This window comes from Carcharodon carcharias, chromosome 6 (genome assembly GCF_017639515.1).
Source record: "Carcharodon carcharias isolate sCarCar2 chromosome 6, sCarCar2.pri, whole genome shotgun sequence".
Classification (NCBI taxonomy): Eukaryota; Metazoa; Chordata; class Chondrichthyes; order Lamniformes; family Lamnidae; genus Carcharodon; species Carcharodon carcharias.
In genome coordinates, this window is record NC_054472.1 from 182,570,966 (window position 1) to 182,589,495 (window position 18,530).

The 18,530-nt window shown below is 43.9% G+C and overlaps 1 protein-coding gene across 5 annotated transcripts; it reads right to left on the reverse strand.

The window, feature by feature from the left end:
- Window positions 1-8,133: 8,133 nt before the first annotated feature.
- On the reverse strand, window positions 8,134-17,497 carry osr2 (odd-skipped related transciption factor 2). 5 transcript variants are annotated; one of them, XM_041189131.1, is made up of 6 exons: window positions 17,000-17,497; window positions 14,674-15,027; window positions 13,521-13,832; window positions 9,970-10,687; window positions 9,022-9,121; window positions 8,134-8,581 (listed from the first exon to the last, which is right to left on the reverse strand). In XM_041189131.1, exons 4-6 carry the CDS (start codon window positions 10,623-10,625, stop codon window positions 8,399-8,401), a joined length of 939 nt encoding a protein of 312 aa, XP_041045065.1. In that variant the 5' UTR covers window positions 10,626-10,687; window positions 13,521-13,832; window positions 14,674-15,027; window positions 17,000-17,497; the 3' UTR covers window positions 8,134-8,398. The 5 variants fall into 5 exon arrangements, with proteins under 5 accessions (XP_041045065.1, XP_041045069.1, XP_041045067.1 ...); XM_041189135.1 differs by having other exon boundaries at window positions 8,134-8,499; window positions 17,000-17,496; XM_041189133.1 differs by lacking the exon at window positions 17,000-17,497 and adding an exon at window positions 15,839-15,945.
- Between the last annotated feature and the right edge of the window lie 1,033 nt (window positions 17,498-18,530).

Below are 18,530 nucleotides of genomic sequence, written 5' to 3' on the forward strand. Positions count from 1 at the left end.
AAACGGTGTTAAGGAATGAAATAAACAAGGGGCCTTTCCCCCGAAAAATAATATATATATAAAAGAAACAATGTGCTATAGAGAGGCCAAGTAGATGTATCCAGGCCTCTGGCTGACAGTGGTACCTATCTGGTGGTTGGTGTACCCCCTAAATGCTTGGAAGATGAGGATTGAGCAGCATCGTTTCACTCGCAACTATTCAGTAGATTGCTATTCATTCAAATCTTCAGGAATCGTCAATAAGCCGGTTTTACACAGTCTCGCAGCATCGAGTTATAACGGACAGTTATATGGTCAGCGCTGCACAGGGTTCTCCTCGGGTATCCATCTCCGGGAGCCACAGGTCTTCAAAGCCCGGAGATAATTGTCTTCCAAAGGGAGGCGTCACTCGCTTTGGCATAAAAGCTTCGATTTACGTGTAGCCAATTTCGAACTAACGCCCCATTCGAAGGCGAAAGGGTTAATAAGATGTGAGGCTCAAGTAGTTTGGGCTCATGGCTGCTGGACCAGAATCCAACGCTCGGTTTGCACATTCCCCGCTTCAGTAAGTGCTGAAGGTTTGAAACGTGATTAAAAGTTCACCGTCTGCCCTCCCCCTCACTAAAGCAATTTGTCTCTTCCAGCCCAAATGTAGTCTACCCTGTCTCACCGGTCACACCCTTTACTGGTGACTCAATCCAGGCTGCGCACAATTAGTGTCACAGAATGGTGGCAGTCCAGAAGGAAGCCATTCGGCCCGTCGCGTGCGTGCCTGCCCTCTCTGTTAGAGCTATTCCCCTGGTACCACTCCCCTGCCTTTTCCACCTGGTCCTGCATTTCCCCCTTCACATAACTGTCCAATTCTCTTTTGAAAGGCACGATTTAACCTGCCTCCGCCACAATCGCCGACAGTGCATAGCAGATCCTACCAACCCGCGCATCATGATGCTAAATAATTGAGAACATTATCAGCGTTAAGATTCATGCGATCATTAATTCATCTCAGTAAAAAACTGAAATGGTGCATTTCCATAAATGCTGTAATTTAAAAAAAAAATAAATGGTCTACAGGGAGTACCAATTTTACGTTCTATTATCAATTTCTGGATAATACCGTTATCGCAGGGCTTGGATTAAAAGCGACTGCGTGTAAGTCTTCCCGATTCTTCTTTTATCTTTATTGCTAGGCTGACTTTTAGGCGAGCTTCCCTTTTCCAATCCCGTGTTTTAGCCGTTGGGCGAATTCATCTCAAAACGTGTGGGAGCGAGAACTGTGGCCGAATGGTTGCTGCCAATGGATTTCTCACTCTCTGCGGGCACATGTATAAAAATGCGAGCATTTGGTGAAAAACTTAAAAGCAGGGCACGAAATGGTTTCAAAACTAACTCTACGTTCCTCTCTTTTTTAACCAGACTAGACAGGAAATACACACACACACACACATATAGATATATATATCTTTATATTTGCAACTAGTTCCTATTCAAAATGATAATGAACCCCCTGAGACAATACGAATTAGTGGGACTCAATTCAATGCCGTGTTGTGTTTGTTGGTTCATACTGAGTGGTAACAGTAATACAGTTATATATCATAATCTAAGACCTGATTACCAAGATGTCCATTATTAGGTCAAGATTTTATAGTTAAATTGTAATATAGGAACGTGATCATTTGCTTTGATCGGGTGTGCGCTTGAACGGAAGATTTTCCTTTATCTTGACTAAGCAAAGGCAATAGCAATAAGAATGAGATAGACAGTGAAGATGAAAGATTGGAAGAACACAGGAGCTTAAATTTGGAATTTCTTTCTGACTTATTTTTAAGTTTCTACAAAGAGGAATGCTGACAATGGGGACAATATATCAAATAATGCCCGATGAAGCATATTTGGAAATTCTGCTGTTACCGTCAATAAGTCCATCGAGGCTTTATTGAGGCAATTAATTGTTTAAATGTCTTCAATCAACGCACCTGAATTTCGTAAACATTTCTATTTCACGAGTTGGCTTTAATACAATTAGAGTAAGAACCCCTCTGGTCTCTTTATTTAAACATCGCCTTGAAAAATTCCTCTATTCGGCATTCGTAGATTCGAAATCGTAAACTCCTTCCGGAAATTGGGATTTTAAAAAGTCATCAAAATCATCAAGCCAACTGGGATTGTTTCTGGACAGATAGAGAAATTATTAGTCCATTGGGATTAGATTTTAATCTAGATCTATAGTACAGAGATTATATTTACAACCCATCGTCATTTCCCGTTAGCAATCGCCACAAGGTACTGACCTTGGAAACACGCTACACTCCAGGGTTAGTCTCCAAGCATGATATGGGAGAGAGTAAGAGTTATTGTTTGCACCATTTCTAACGAAACAGTAATCCCAGTTAGAAAGAAAATGTTTATGATTTAGTACTGGGGGAGACGGTGATGTTGTGGTAATGTCACTGGACTTGTAATCCAGAGGCCTAGACTAATGCTGTCTTGGCAGCTGGTGGAATTTAAATTCAATTGATATGGAATTAATAATCTGGAATTGAAAGCTATTATCAGTAATGATCACCATTACATTATCAACAATTGTCGTTATTAATGTCCTTTAAGGAATGAAATCTGCCGTCCTTACCTGGTCTGGCCTGCATGTGACTCCATACCCACAGCAATGTGGAAATGGCCTAGCAAGCCACTCAGCTCAGGGGCAACAAATACCGGCCTTGCCAGTGAAGCCCACGTCCCATGAAATAATTTTGTTTTTAAAGTACACACAGGTCACGGAGGACATCTTGCCCCCTGCAGAATCGGGGCGATGAGATTACCTTAAAATCATTTCAACTTGAATGACATAGCTTGATGCACGAGAGGTTGGATCTTGCCTGTTGGGTATGCTAAAGCCCGATTGCACTTGTTTAGACTGTAACGCCTTTTACTGTCCAAGAAAATGTCCTTTTAAAGTGTTGGTTGACGTGTTGGTGTTTGAATGCTGTTAGACTGCATAACCGTGGAGTTCTTCTCAAGGGAAATGTCATAAGGTAAAAAGTGAATCGCCTCCTAACTAATGCTTACGGAAGGGTCAAGAATGTAGCTGAAAAAGCAGAGAACTTGAGAGAACATTTTCTCTAATGCATTCCACCTAGGGAAATCTGAAAGGTCATTCTTCATGAGCAGATTTACAGTTTTGTTACAGATTGAGTCCAGGCAAAATCTAAACCGAAGGAGAATGAGGAAAGTGGGCAGTTTAACCCATGGATTTATTTACCGATCACACGAGAAAGGAATCCAGTCCGGACAGTCATCTTATTTTTACATCACAACAATTTGACCTCATTACCTAAGTATTTTTTAATTTGAGAAAACACTGATACTAAATACGCTTCGATCCGGACAAGGTTCTGTTCATGTCTTAAATGGAGTATCATAGTTTAGCTGTGTAATCCCCATTCCTCAGATTAACATTGGGACCGAGCATATGGACCACAGCGGCGTTTTCCGCTCCCCTACGTCCCGCTGTGCATTCCTCTGTAAAACCATAATTCCCTGTTGCATATGCTCTGATATCTAGTCCGGCTCCCTTGTGAAGTGAGTTTGTCACACTATCTGCAAACATAGCACGTTCATTAACTTGACTTCAAATTACAAACGTCACACAAACAAGACTTTCCGCCTGTATAAAATACGCAAGCTGTGGAGTATAAATCTATTGAAGATTTGTTTGAGACGTAACATTCTGGAGTCCTAGTGAGAAACGCCAAGGTTTTAAAGATCCTCCGCTTTTGAGACAGAACTGAAGCAGCAGATCCATTTCTGGTGTCTTATATCAATGTATATGTGGCGTCTCAAGTGTAAACTGTTCTGCTCCTTAACTTCAGCGCCTTTATACGACAATCTCTGAGTGTCTTTGTGACAACTCCTTGACATTGTTGTTCCGGTATCTATTCAATGAGAATGGTCGCATTTATAACAAGGTACATAATTACTGCCTGGGGACGCAGCCGCCAGAATCTCTTCAACAAAAGGCAATGTCATAAATATTTCAGAAATATGAACCTGCTCTTTTTTTTTTCCTCCAGGAATTCGCTCAGACTGTTTTAGAAATCTTCTTATTAAATAAACAAATGAAATATTGAAAGCTATACGTGTATGGCCCTCTAGATTGAGTACACTTACTTGTCCAGGGGTGGTTGATTAATGATTAAGACATGCAGTTAGACCAAAGCTGTTGGTGTTTTCCAGTAGGTAATAAATTCATTTCCAATCTTGCCACTTACTTCTTAATTCAGACTGTGTTTATTAGAACACCCTTTACTTATTCAAACAAGATTTTACAGTAACCCATTTACTGAAGGTATATTTTTCTCAATATATTCCAGGTCATTATTTATGATTGAAATTTATGTTCTAGACGAATTTCCTTATTAAACTGCAACAATACGAACGGTTTACAGAGAAAGTTTTCTGTCCATATTTTGCATGAAATGGTAAGCGAAAAGGGAGGATCTGCGTATTTGGAATGTAAGAAAATAATTCATTTAGACAATTCATTGAAACTGCACCAATCTCAACTCATTTATTTCCTTTTGACCTTTGGCCGGAGAACGAATTAAGATACATATAATATATACGAGCGGAAACCTGGAGAACTGGATTTTTTTTTCTCTTAACAGTCAACTGAATATGTGTAGCAATGCTGGTGTTTGTATCATGGCACTCGACATATAGAAAGTCAAAATTTAACTGTTGCAAATCTGTGGCAGATAGCTGGCCAACCAGACCCGGGCCGACACACAGTTCATGTATCGTTTCATAACTGTGCAATGACCTGCATTTAATTCTTTAACCTCAGCAAACAATACCCTAAAACAACAGCTAGGTGTAATTTAGAGCATGGTAACTGCTTCAAACATGAATTTCCTCTAGCCGCTTAAATTGGTATGTTTCTGCAAAACTCTTTGTGTCGCTATGTTTTCTCTTAGTACTTATTTGTGTGTGTCTACGCAGACACGCGTTACCTATATGTATGTGTGTGTGGATATGTACTCATTAGTTAATACACGCAGAGTTCCTGTGAAACTCATCCCCCCCCCCCAACTTTTTTTTGTAAAATTTGGATAAACCCAAACTACAAATGGTGTTTCCTCCAAATTTTCACGTAAGTTCCAATACACTGTGGGTGTACCTACACCACTTGGACTTAACGGTTCAAGAAGGCAGCTCACCATCACCTCCGCAAGGGCAATTATGGATGGGCAATAAATATTGTCTTTGTCTGCGACGCCCACATCCCACGAACGAAGTGGGGTATGTGGGGCTAGGGGTGGGGGTGGGGGGCGATGATGATAGAGCCCTAGAAAGATTTAAGGAGGATAGTCAAAAGTACTACCATCCAAAATTTCAAGAGAATTCACTAAGGACAAATAACGTGTGTTCAACAAATAAATTACGGAATACAATGACATTATTTTTAAAAAAAACCTAGCAGTATTGCGGTAATTTCAAAAAGATATTCACGCCCTTTTCTTCATATTGTATATCTAAATGTTTAAAAGCAGCATCTTTAATTCAAATATTCAAATGTTTAAATCATGTAAATACAGACACATACTTGGGTTTTACCATCCATACGTTGAAAGTACACAACATGCCTTTAAAAGCAGTGGAGATCATCAAAAGACAAAGATTACAGGCATGGTACTTCGGCAGTTACAGTATGTGGTAAATACATCTGATTTAATTCAAGGGGTTAGATTAAGAACTCAAGAATAATTGGATACGAATGAAGTAAATTATGTTTGCCTGTTGATGTAATTACACCAGAGCATTAGTCAAAAGCGACCATAATTCAAATATCGGTGGAAAACGATTAAATTAATCCAATCAGCTGAATTTGTACGCTGTTTATTCAGCCTAAAAGGCGGCTGGCATTGGCTGCCATTCATTCCAATTTTCCAGGGCGGAGATGGCAAAGAGTATTTGACAACGCAGAAGCCAACCAAGTAGAGTTACAACCTCCCCACTGCCCAATCCAGCCCCCAACCCCCGTACTTTCCCATTGTATTTGAGGATAGTATGAAGGGGAGTAGGAGCCCGAGCAGGGTGCTGGGCGAGCTTTTCCAAACAGCCCGCCCACCCGCCCACCCAAGGATAGGTTCAGAACACGGTTCAGTGTAAATGGCCAGCTCTTTGTTGGCTCTATAAAGTTCACTTTCTTATCAATACATTTTGAAGTATGTGTCTTTTTTGTCTTTAATCTGCACCCCCCCCCCCAACCCCCGGCGCTTCACTCTATCGACGCCTCCCAACCCTACTCCCCTTAGCCAGCTGTAAACTTAAATAAGGTTAAAAAACAAACCCCTGAAAAACGGGTGAAAGGTGTAAACAAAAACCTACATCTATTCTATACGTAACTCCCCGATAGGTTGAACGTAGTGAATGTTTTAATGGGGGAATATCAGTCATCAAACGGTTAACGAAATTGCAGCATTTTAAAGATATTGTAGACTCTCTAATTTAAACAACTTGCGCCGTTGTTTTGGTTCCATGAAATAAAATGATTTATGGAGGACTCGAACGCTCTGAAGTATGAAGAACCCCTCTGCTATAGTCAATCTTTTAGTCTTCAAACCAATTATGGTATCAAATCACCAAAGCCGAACATATTTATATCATAGTCGTTGCAAGAGGTTATTCCTCGGGGAATGTCGTTTTGTCATCCAACCCTTTGCATTTGCAATCGCCTTACTGTAATTGCTGGCGATTGTTGCAGCCGTTGCGTGAATTGTAGAAAAAAAATGTGAATATAAATGTAAAATAATATGTCCGATGTCACCAAGAGAATTAAATGTAAAGACACATACGTGGATGGTGAACGTAATAAAGGGATATGGGGGGGGGGGGGGGGGCGGTGGAGGGCGGGATATGAGTGAAGAGGTCATGTCAATAGGAAGAGGGCGCTTGTCTGGAGTGAAATCACCGCCATAGGCGTCTCTATGTTGTGAGTTCTATTGCAAAAAATGTATATTATACACGTATACAGTTGTATACAATGTGTACAGCTAAAATGTTAGACTTTGAGCTAGCGTGCATTTGTCTTTCTTTCCTCTATTTTAATTTTATCTTCGCGATTTTATCCAAAACAAACATTTATTCATTTATTCGCGAAGAATGGAGCAAACGATTTCTGCAGTGGATTCAAGTATCAAATCGGCAGAGCTATCCCCCTCCCCCACCATTCTACGTTGGGTTGCGGCTCCATGTGTTCTGGCGACTGAAATACGTCTAAAAGCCTAACTTGTTAAAATGACAGCAAAAATGGGCGTCACACTTGGCACTCCTAATGAAGATTATTCATAAAATTGGGGAACCGTCAGTAGCTGACCAATAATCAGTGTAAATTTGGCGGTGGAAAGAGGATGGCCACGGGCATTGTTTTCCTTGGGGCGTACACAGTGAAATTAGAAACTGTTTGTCTAGGTGTGTCGCGCGTTTGTAATTTGCCAATGATCTTCCGCCCGTATTAAAGAACAAGTTTTTTTTTAAAAAAAAGCTCCTTTCATTAACCTGGGCTTCCAGTAAGTACAGAGGATGGACTGGAAGAGAAAGTTGCAATCTCCCCGCAAAATTTGTCAAGCCCTTGAGGATTTGGGGAGGAACACAATCGTGGAAGGCTAATATAAATTTCCATTCCCGCGGTCTTTCACGTTCAGTACCTCACAGACTGTCCGAGCGGGCATTTAAAACCAACAAAACGTGGGCGGTTATTAGAATGGCCTGGTGTTGCTTTTCGGTTGGTGATAACTGGGTGAGAATTTGTCGCCCAGGGCAAGCAGTCCTGTAACAATCCTCTCAAAAGATGTTGCGGCTGATCCAGGGTTCGGCATCTTTAGCAACGAGAAGAATACGCCCCGACCCCCAATAAAATTCACTCACAGCCTAAGACAAGAGATGAAATCCATTAACAGTGGCGAGAAACCCAGCAGAAAATAAATCTGAGTAAACTGCTGTGTCTCGATTGAAAACACTGACAGAAATATTGTCACTTAATGTCGCTCTTTTGTTATAATATATTCATCTTTTCGAGCAGGCGCTGTTTTTTTTTAGAAAAAAAGAATTGTCGGTGTCCATTAAACCTAATTGGAAAACAAAGTACGAAAGATGAAATGATAAAAAGCATTTTTATTATCATTATCCCCACATGCTTCCAATTTCTCCCATTTGGTGATCCGAAATCGAGCAGTATAAAAACATTTTATGTACATGAAAGCTCTGATTTGGACAGGAGAATGTATAAAACAATTGAATTACATGAATGTGGCTATTGTCTGTATTTTTTTTTGGTTATTTATTTATTTATTCATTTATTTTACACAAGTATTCACAGCAAATTCAAGTAACGCGGAGTGGCTTCGCTTGTCGGTTTCGCTCAATATTCGGCCCGGGGAGTGTGGGTTAGGCTGTGCCGCCGCAGGTCGCAGTTACGCCGGAAAACTTTGCCACACTGTTCGCAATTGTAGGGCTTGATGTCTGTATGGGTAAGAAGGTGAGTTTTCAGATTACTTCTTTGATTAAAGGTTCTTCCGCATGTGGGACATTTGTGAGGAGATTCCTGTTCAGATTTGAAGCAAGCAAAGGATTAATTCCTTTCTTTTTAAAATGAAAAAAGAAACCCCACTGTGATCTCCTTCTGTCTTACAGTCATTGTCCAGAAACGGTGGAACAACCGTGCACTGAATACATACTTTTTACTTGTCATTTTAAAAGTCAGTAATAATTATATTGCCTCCTGTTAATTAGAGGGTCGACCAAAGTTAGGCCTCGGCTCGCAAGACATTGGTGACAGACTTAATGCGATTCCCAAATATGGATCAGCTTTTCGTTATAAATTAGTTGAGGTCGGTACAAAACTCCTAGACCCCTCCACCACCCCACCCCCCCCCACCCCTCTCCAAAAACAATCCACCACACCCCACCACAGGACTGGTTACATAATGACACTTTACTCTAAATGGAACTGAAATTATAAAGAGCCTTGCTTGTTGACCTTACCTGCATATGTAGCGTTTTGTGCACGGCTAAGGTCCTTGACTGACAGAATCCTTTGCCACACTCCTGACACTTGAAGGGTTTTTCTTTGGAATGAATATATCTGCAAATCAACGCAGTGGCAATTCTCAGTAATGCGTCCGTAAACATGCGCCAAGGCCTGTTAATGTACACGTCGATCACATTCGCTGCGTGTTATTTTTGTTTTGTGAATTTGCCGATGGTTAATGATTCACTGGTTTCCGGCAGTTCCCTGTCCTGAACACTCTCCGGAGGGGAGAGGCGATCGCAGGCGCTGACGGAGCGCCCCCTTCAGTCGGAGAGGCGCCACGCCGACAGCCTTCAGCAGCCCAGATACTTGTTGCTGGGCGGTGGGGGGGGACACAGCCCCACAGGTCACCAGAGCACAGAACAGGGTTCACCTCTTTGCCGAGATTAACTCTGTCTAATCTCACACCCTTGCCCCACAGCACAGCTTCACGGCCATGTGCAGAAATGACTCTGGGACTGGGGGCTGTAACAATCACACACAGAGCAGACGACTGCCCTGGACGTGGATTTGTGACCAGTTTATCGAATTCAGCTAACAGTTCACTTATTTCTCCTTGTGACCTGGCGGTGGGAGTTTACATCTCACGCTGATTTATTTATTTTAACTGCGAGGGCAGTAAATAATGGTTCAAATAAATTATAAAACCATGTTGCTCTCTTTTTTTTTTAAAAAAAGACCCCATTCGTGAGAAACATACCGCATACCTCCCAAAGAACACTGATACCTGATATAAACCTGTCTTTGTTCGTGCCACCTACGAAATTATATAACACCAGCGTGCGAGAAACACAAGGAGACACCAGGAAATTACTTAATGAGGGCTCTACTGAGTTTAAATTGATTACATTATTCACAGGACAGTGTGTCGGTGGTTTTAGTTCGTCCGCTTGGGTACCAACCTGTGATCCCTCAGGTGATCCTGTCTTCTGAACGCCTTGTGACAGATGTCACACGTGTAGGGTCTCTCGTCTGTGTGGGTCCTCTCGTGTATGAGGAGGTTGTAGGATTTAGTAAAATGTCTGCCACAGAATTTGCAGATGAACTCCTTTTTGGTCTTGGAGGGCAGCCTTCCCCTGGAAGGCTTTCTGTCCAGGGCGAGTTTACCAATCTCCCCGTGTGAGCCTCCCACGCCGGCGCTGAGCTTTGGGAAGTCTCCAGGCTTTGGCGGGTCCTCCTGGGTGGCCGCCAGGGCCAGGTTGGCAAAGTCAAAGCGGGGCCTGTCCTTCTGGAGGGAGGGGAGGACGTGGGCGACCGTCCCTTGCTTCGGGTGGAAGACGTGAGTGCTGAAGGGCAGGGCAGGAAACGGGAACCTGCCGTCCACGAAGCCTTGGGCGGCAGCCATCTCGGTGAATGTAGACCTGGCGATCCCGTGCAGGTGGGGGTAACCCAGTGTCCACTGATTCATGTGCATGGTCTGAACTGTGCTCAGTCCGTACAAACCCTGCAGGTGGTCCACGGCGGATGGGAAAGTGTTCACGGCCCGGAGGAAGGAGTAGTTCGTCAGCTGGAGGGGTGGGTGTACGGGGATTGGGGCGGGCAAAGTCTTGCTTCCCATTTCTGTCGAATGGACAACACTAGGAGGTCCTGGTAGCTAGTGGACAATTCCCCCTCCGAGGTCTGGAAAGGACAAGAGAGAGAAAGAGAAAATGTAATCGTTGAACGCGAGTCAAGCCTCAGGACCGTTCCTGACAGTGAAAATTCAGTCTTGAAAAGAACTTAAACCGGTTAGAAAAATGTTTTGATAGCGGCAGGACAGAATCTCGTGGAATCGCCGATATTTTCTATCGGCTTTGATCGCTAATTATCTTCAATCCCACTTTAATTTGACCTGGGTCAGTCAAAGCTGTGCTGCCTCAGAGAAATGCACAGCATAGAACGTGATCCAAAGCCATCTGACCCGAAACAGCCCGTGACTGAATTAGGTGTAACATACTCCACAAATCCCGCACCCTCCCAAAAAAAAATTACCAGAAAAGGCGGTTTATTGTTTCATAATATTATGATGTGTGAGCTGGTTATCGCTCTCTTCTGTGCCCCAAAATGTGTTTCATGCCCGAAACTAATTTGAAGAAGAAGAAGAAGAAGGGAAAAAAAACCCCTCCCGAACGTATGTGGAATAGTTTTTGAGAGTGGCGCATTCATAAACGTTAGCGCGGGGCTTTGGGATGTGCTTTTGTGGAGGAGGGCGCTTCAAAGCAAGCAGCCCTTTCACTACAATAACCCCCGTTTCTCTCTCCGCAGATGCTGCTGGGCCTTTGCAGCTATTTCTGTTTCCATTCCAGATTTCCAGCATCCGCGGCAATGTTGCTGCAAATGTATTGGCTGCTGCAATTAAAGGGAAGGCGGGAGGTGGGGGGGGGGGGGGGGGGGGTGGAGAGGGGGGAAGTGTAACGCACTTGCAAGATGGGCAACCGATTATTTTTGTGTGTGTGAGCTAGCCTCCTGTACTAGCCCCCACGAGCTGCCCTCCGTGGTGATGAGATCTGAGGCCTTGTCACTTTAACTTTACGAGCTGCTCCGAACAGTCCATAAACACGCTCGGAACACAAATAAAATCGGACCTTTCCCGAACGCAGGGAGGCCAAATAAAAGGTCCTGTGTCGACCAGCATCTTGGGTGGATCACTTGTCAAGCAGGCACCTTTCCCCTGTTACATTAGTCCTCTGAAGAGACGGGTTACGCACCGAAACAAAAAAAAAGGTTCCTTGCTCACAGGACACACGCACACACAGACACACACAGACAGATCTCTTTGTGGCTGGAGCTTTGATGGGACACTTTCCTCTTTTCCTACAGGGTCGTGTTTTTGATGTGTTTTTCTTTCTCTCTGTGTGAGAAATTGTGAAGCCAGTGCCCGTCCCCGGGCGGTGGGAGATGGTGGACTTCGGGCCTGACGGGTTCCGAATTGAACTGATTATTTTCTCTTCATTCAAGAACAACTCATTCATCAAGATAATTGAAGAGGGAGGGGGGGGGGGGGTGGGTGGGGGAAAGAAAGCAACACTTCACCAGCGCCTCACGCTCTTAACAGCCCCACTTCTAGGCTGAGTGAAGCTCATGTTTGTTTTACTCCAGGGAGAGAGAGAGAGAGAAATTTAGCTCAACTTCTGTTTCTTTTGGAAAGCTGAGAAATCTTTTATACATGTTAAAAGACACCGGCGATGTTCATAATTCAGCGGTGAAAAGTATTTAGTTGAATATGAGCCGGTAATTCTCTGCGTTCGCAGGGGGGTGGGGTGAGGGGGTGGAATTGTGAAATATTAAACCTTTCAGGTCTGAAGCTTTTTACAGATTGTCACAGCATTTTACCTAACGGCGTCGAGCGGCGCTTAAATCCGAAAATTCAGGTGATGATTGAAGCAATGATTTTAAAGATTAATTTAAATGAGGGCGAAATCGGCGTTTGCTTGCGACGTGGGTTTCAGGGTTAAACGCTGAAATTGTGAATCTTCGCAAGCCCGGTCTCCTGATTTTACTCTTTAAATGTTTGGGATTCTGGCCGTACGGTTCCTAACAGCTCGACTAACAGGTAGGAAGAAAGATCTGTCCTCAAAAGGGGCGTCAGAACAACACCCTTCACAAAGGGACATTGTTACAATGTTCTGGCAAACGCTATCAGATGAATGTAACAAGTCGTCACCAGAATCGATGGCCCTTGAGGTTTATTTTTCCTTTTTTTTTCCGAATCACATTCTGTCTGATTGTGATTTAGATCTGCACGCCCTCCCTTCCACTCCTCCCCCTCCCCTCCACCTTCTAAACACAAGCAGTTCACTTCGAGTTTAGACTGAATTCCTCTGCATTGACCTGGAAGAGTCGAGCTGTCAACTTTCCATTTACAGAGTTATCCTGACTCCTGGGGGTGGGTGGTGGGTGGGGGAGTGGAGGGAGGTGGTGGTGGTGGGGGGGGGGGGGGGGGTCTGCTATCTGTCCCAGTCCGTCTCCTCGCCATGATTATGCTTATCAATTGCGAGGCTCGAGTAACTTTATCAACCAATTTATAAAACCCTATTGCCAATTGATTTCTTTACGGCGATAAAATCAGCTCCATGGAATGCTAATCCGATTGTATTTACAGAGGCCTCTTTAAACCCACTTTAATCTTGACAACTCAAGAGTTTTCCCCCGACACGTAAATGGTCATTTAAATGAAATTAATTTTCCACAGTGTGTGTGTGTGTGTGTGTGTATTCGGAGTAATTCGCCATTCGGCTTTTTCTTTAGGAATGAGCCTGCGTTGTGGCGTGCAACCAAAGTAGGTTATATGAAGGAAGATTTGTTTACTTTGATTAAACGCTAAATTCCAATATAAACCCCAAAATATTGGGCTTGCATCGCCCGACTGCATTTTCAAAAAGATACATTGACCTGGAAGAGCACCTTCTGAACAATAACCTACACGGATATCTATATACTCGTGAAAGCGGGTTTTAGTAAACTATACACTCACATATACACAGTTCACTCCTCTATTGTTTTCTCCAAAACATGTTTCACATAGGATCTGCTCATGGGCATGTTTTGGTTGGTATCAGTTGTACGGATGAACCTCAATGTCCTCCCATCAGAAGTACAGACTGAAGGCAATTCTTTACTCCGTGGTTTCTGGAGTATTGAGTGGGAACGAGCTGTGTTTTCTCTTTCACTCTCTCTCTCTTTGCTCTCGGCAAAGCTTGAGAAATCTCTGGTTGCTCTGAAGTTAATGAGAGGTGTGTGTGACTGTCAGCGGGTTTTAGATCTAAGCATTGGAGCGAGACTGCAGCTTTTTTTAAAACAAAAAAACACAGTTTAAGAATATTCCCAGCGAATGAAGCCCTCGCACCCCAGCGCCTTCAGACGCCTCCAGCGATCGCACCCGCTCTATTCCTTGTGACACGGAGAACGGAGCAGATGCATCTCCAACGCTCACTCCTTCGCCTTACACAATCCCAACCTCATGGCGCCTGAAGCAACTACCAGCGACTTTCAAACTTCATTAAACACTGTTTGAACTCAACCCCCCCCCACCCCCCCACCACCACCACAATCACCACCCCCCACACCAAAAACATGACAATTTGGGTCAGGCATGGTTCTACCGACTGCACATAGCAATCCCACAAGGGTAAAAAGGCTAAGTATGTGGGGAGCACGATACAATGAAAAGAATCATTTTATTCAGAGGCCTCACCAAAGCCATCTACCATTAAACAGCCGACGACTGCATTGGGTGTAACATACTTCACATAATCCAATGTTACCAGAAAGATGGTTTATTGTTTCATAATATTGTGACGCAAGAGTTTGTTCCCCCCCCCCCCCCCCCCGGAGATTGGTGAGGTTGAGGTGAAAAACAGAACCGGTGCCAGTCTTGTGTCGCTAGTCCTTAATCTGGTTCAGTCACTGACAAAAAAAACCCACAGTCAGTGCTGTTTAAATTTACTTTCTATTGCAAACTAGGTTATTTCACTTCATGTAACAGTTTCTAATACTAATGTTAATGACATATTTAGATGCGCAGTGTAATAATTAATGCCTATAATTTTGACAAAGGAAGAATTATCACCGATTTCTCTGTGCGGTTGCACCGACTAAAGCAGAAAGTAACGCGGAGCCGTTCTTACCAGATCCAAGATTAAATGCTTTCAGTTTCAAAAAAAAAATCCAGACGGCGAATACATTGCAAGACATGCTCTCCTGAGTGTTTAACTTCAGTCAAGTTTTTTTTCTGTGGGAAGTATTGTAATGTAATACAATCCCTAAAACAGCTGTAAAACTGCGAGGCAGATTCACTGAAGAGTTACAATGAGATCGCGGCAGTTTCCCTCGACTCCTCTGAGGTTATCCTGGGTAAACGCTTCCCGATCGTGAAGTTCCCATTCCTTCTGCCGTTGTGTGGGATTTGTGGGTCCCTTTTTATACCTGCGAGAATTCCCAAATGCCAGACAGCTTCTCCCTCCTGCACCTATAGTTAATAACTGGGACATACCAAGTTCACTTTTAAAGGCACTCGATCAAATCTGTTAAAATAAAAACTCAATAGAAACTTCAATCCTAGCTAGGCGCTACATAGGTGCTCTCTTTCATTTTCTCCCCTCCCCCACCCCATCAAGGTATTTAACAGACAAGCTAGTCACAGGCTTACATACCGCGACCCCTTTCTATGAAACGTAGGTTATTTTATAAATATGTTACTTAAGTTGCTCTCTACAACACAAGGGCAGGTTAAAAAAAAGCATATAAAGTTTCTAAAAGGGCAAGAATAATTTCACCAGCCAGCTTACTAAAATAACTAACCTGATAATTGTAAACTGTCTCAAACCATTCACAATTAATGCCAACATTTTTAGAATTGAGGCTTTAAGTGAGTGTGTGTGGTGCGTGTGTGAGAAAGTACTTTTCCATAATCGAAGATGCGATTGTCTGTGCATTGACAGGAACAGCCCTGAATATGAATGACCAAACTGAAAGATGCAAAATAATTATTGAACTATGGTGGCTTGGATCGTTCGGAAAATCGGCTCTGGCTGGCGTAGGCCATCTCGTAAATGAGAACGTGCCTTTAGAATGTTTAGCCCTTTAGAAATATGAACGATCGCCAGCAAACGGCTCTCCCCAGCTCCTGATTACCAGTTGGGGAATTAGCATAACGGGGTCATCGGTCTTTCTAATTGATCATTCCCTTCCTATTCTCATATTGACTGGGCGAATTAAGACAAGAGGGGAAGGCAGACTGTCAGGGAGAGAGAGAGAGAGAGGAAGACTGAGGGGGTGAGGGAGAGAGGAAACCTGGACACGGTGATTTTCCCACTTTTCTGGGGGATTTCCAGTGTCAGCGTGTGAGGTCACAACCATGTAACTTCACCCGAATAGCCTTCCCTTTTATGTGGAGTCCCACCGCCCGAATTCAGAGAGTCAGCAAAGCAGAGGAGAAGTCACTGGGAATCTTCAACTCCATCCCTGGAGGAAAACAGGAATTATTTCAGCCGTGGCGTTCGGGTTTTGCGTCGTTCAAATTGGGCCAACAATTATCGTTACAGTTTCTGTGGAGCACTGTACACACTTAAATAATGGGGAGGGGAGAGAGAGGGGGGTGGGGAGGAGGAGGGCGAAGTCCGCTCTTTCCGCTCCCAATTGAAACACAAACCACGAAAGTGGCTTTTACAGTATTTCATAAAGAGAAACTTTAAAAAAAAGAGGCTGACCATTGTAACCCAAAATGGAACAAATCAGCATTCTGGGATGAAGAAAACACACTCGAGGTGTCAGTACCACTTTCAGATGTTTTGTTTTGCCCATGTTCTCTCTCTCTCTCACACACACACACATCTGTAAACATGAACCCATGTACTTTTCGAACTGGGAGCCTCAATTCAGTGTCACTGTAATAAATGACTAATAAACTGCTGCCGCAAAAGGCGCCTTCTTCATTCGGTATTGTTGTTGGCTAAGTTTTGCCTTCGACATCGACTGTCACACACGCGCGTGATAACTATTGCGGCGCTTTCCGCAAGGTTAGCTGCTGTCGAGTGGGTCTGGGCTACACAATGTTTATTGGTGTTAAATTGTACGGTTAGGTTCCTGCACTGACTGGAGTCCTTGGCCTCAATGGCGAAGGCGAAAGGCCGGAACGTTCCACACCAAGCTTCAATTTGCACATACACACAGTCCAGACCCCACACCCCCCACACACCAACTAGAATTTGCGCGCACATTAAATGCTGTCGAAACTGTGCGAATGAATAATTATAGCTTCAGCCTCGATAACGATCTCGCTTCACACGCCATTACCCGACACGAAATAAGCTAAATTATTGCAAAGGGTTTTGCCTTGGAATTTCTGATCCGTACGGATCCAATCCATTCTCACGACTGTGTCCAAAGAAAATAATTCAGGTTATCTCCATTGATGCAGTATTTCAACAGACACACAAAACACACAGTCCTTACCCGGCGGCACAGATGATCCCCAAAGTTTTCCAACTATTTCGGCGATGGACAGGAACTTTATATATATATCTATATATGTATATATATATATAAATACGAGGAAAGTCTGTATGTTCTTTAATCCACAGCGTCAGGGGTGCGACATTCAGCCGAGTTTAGTCAAAAGTTCTCCAACTTGTCCCTGCTGGGCGGCTACATGCTCTGCCCAAGGCAATACTCGCAAGGTTTTGTCGTGCAGGAGCGGCGGGAGCGGGTGAGGGGTTTGAAGAAGCCGGGTTACGGGCTGTGGTCGGGGGCTGACAGTCTGTGTTTCCTCTCTCCTGCTCTCCGGTTTCCCTCTGAACACAATCTCCAGCTTCCATCACATTTCACTGCAGCGCAGCGCCTGCGCAGAGCCGGGCCGATGATTCACTCCAGCAGTGGTTCCTGACATGGCCTCAGTGTCTCACTACTATGTTTACTTTCTGTTTGGATAGCAACACATCCTTAAAGGGACGGCTTTCTTTTTTAAAACACGATTCGTCCCGGGGTCAAGACGGTGTCGGGAGGGTGGGGGGAGTGGTGGGGGGGAATGGGGATGGGGTGGGGTTGTGCGGGGGGGGCGGGGGGGGGGTGGTGGTGGGGGGAGCTGATGGGGTGGGGTGCAAGGGGATAAGATAATGAGGAGGAGGGGGAGGGAAATCTGTGCCAAAATAAAACCGAATTAATAAGTTAAATAAGTCAAATGGAGAGGGGTGTGGGGGGGTGGGGGGGGGGGGGGGGTGCGGTGTGGGTGTTGGTGGGGACACAACCACGGAGGAAATGAAACACACAAACCCAGTTTAGGACTCCACAAGGAATGAAGGTAGGATTTTGGATTATATTATTTCAACAATAATAAAAGAAAAAAAAAAACAAACCCCGTTAAAACCTCACGATTGGTTGATTGTTGGTTCGAACACACCGATTCGGTCACACGCCAATTGTTTTCTGGTTGAGTTCAGGAACACACACACACACACACACACAATAGAGGAATTTTCCAGCGAACTGTCGCCGCGATTTCCGTCTTGCCTGCCCCCCCCCACCCCAACACACACACGTGAATATTCATTTTTACCAAGAAGCGGAGTGACAGGGAGACAACCTGCCCAAGTCATTGGTGTAAAACTTAAAAAAAAATTCACTCCGCCACCACTACCCCAGCTCCGACCCACCAACCTGTAACCCTCTCCCACACCCAGACTTCCCCGTTCGTAAAATGAGCGATCCGATTTGGACAATTACTTTTCTTTTTTGTGTATCTCCCCGCGCCGATTTCAGTTTAATTTACCTTGCCTGTAATAACCTTCATGTTGTATCTTTCACGCATTCTGGGATTTTTTTTTTTGCCTTTCCCATTTTCCTGCCCTCCAATCGCAAAAAAATAAATAAATAATTCAGATGAAATCTGAAATCCACGTCAAAGTTTAGTTTTAAGATTCGAGGTCGAATCTCCTCGCTCAGTGTCGGTGAATTTGCAATGAAAAACGATTCCATTATATTTTTTTAA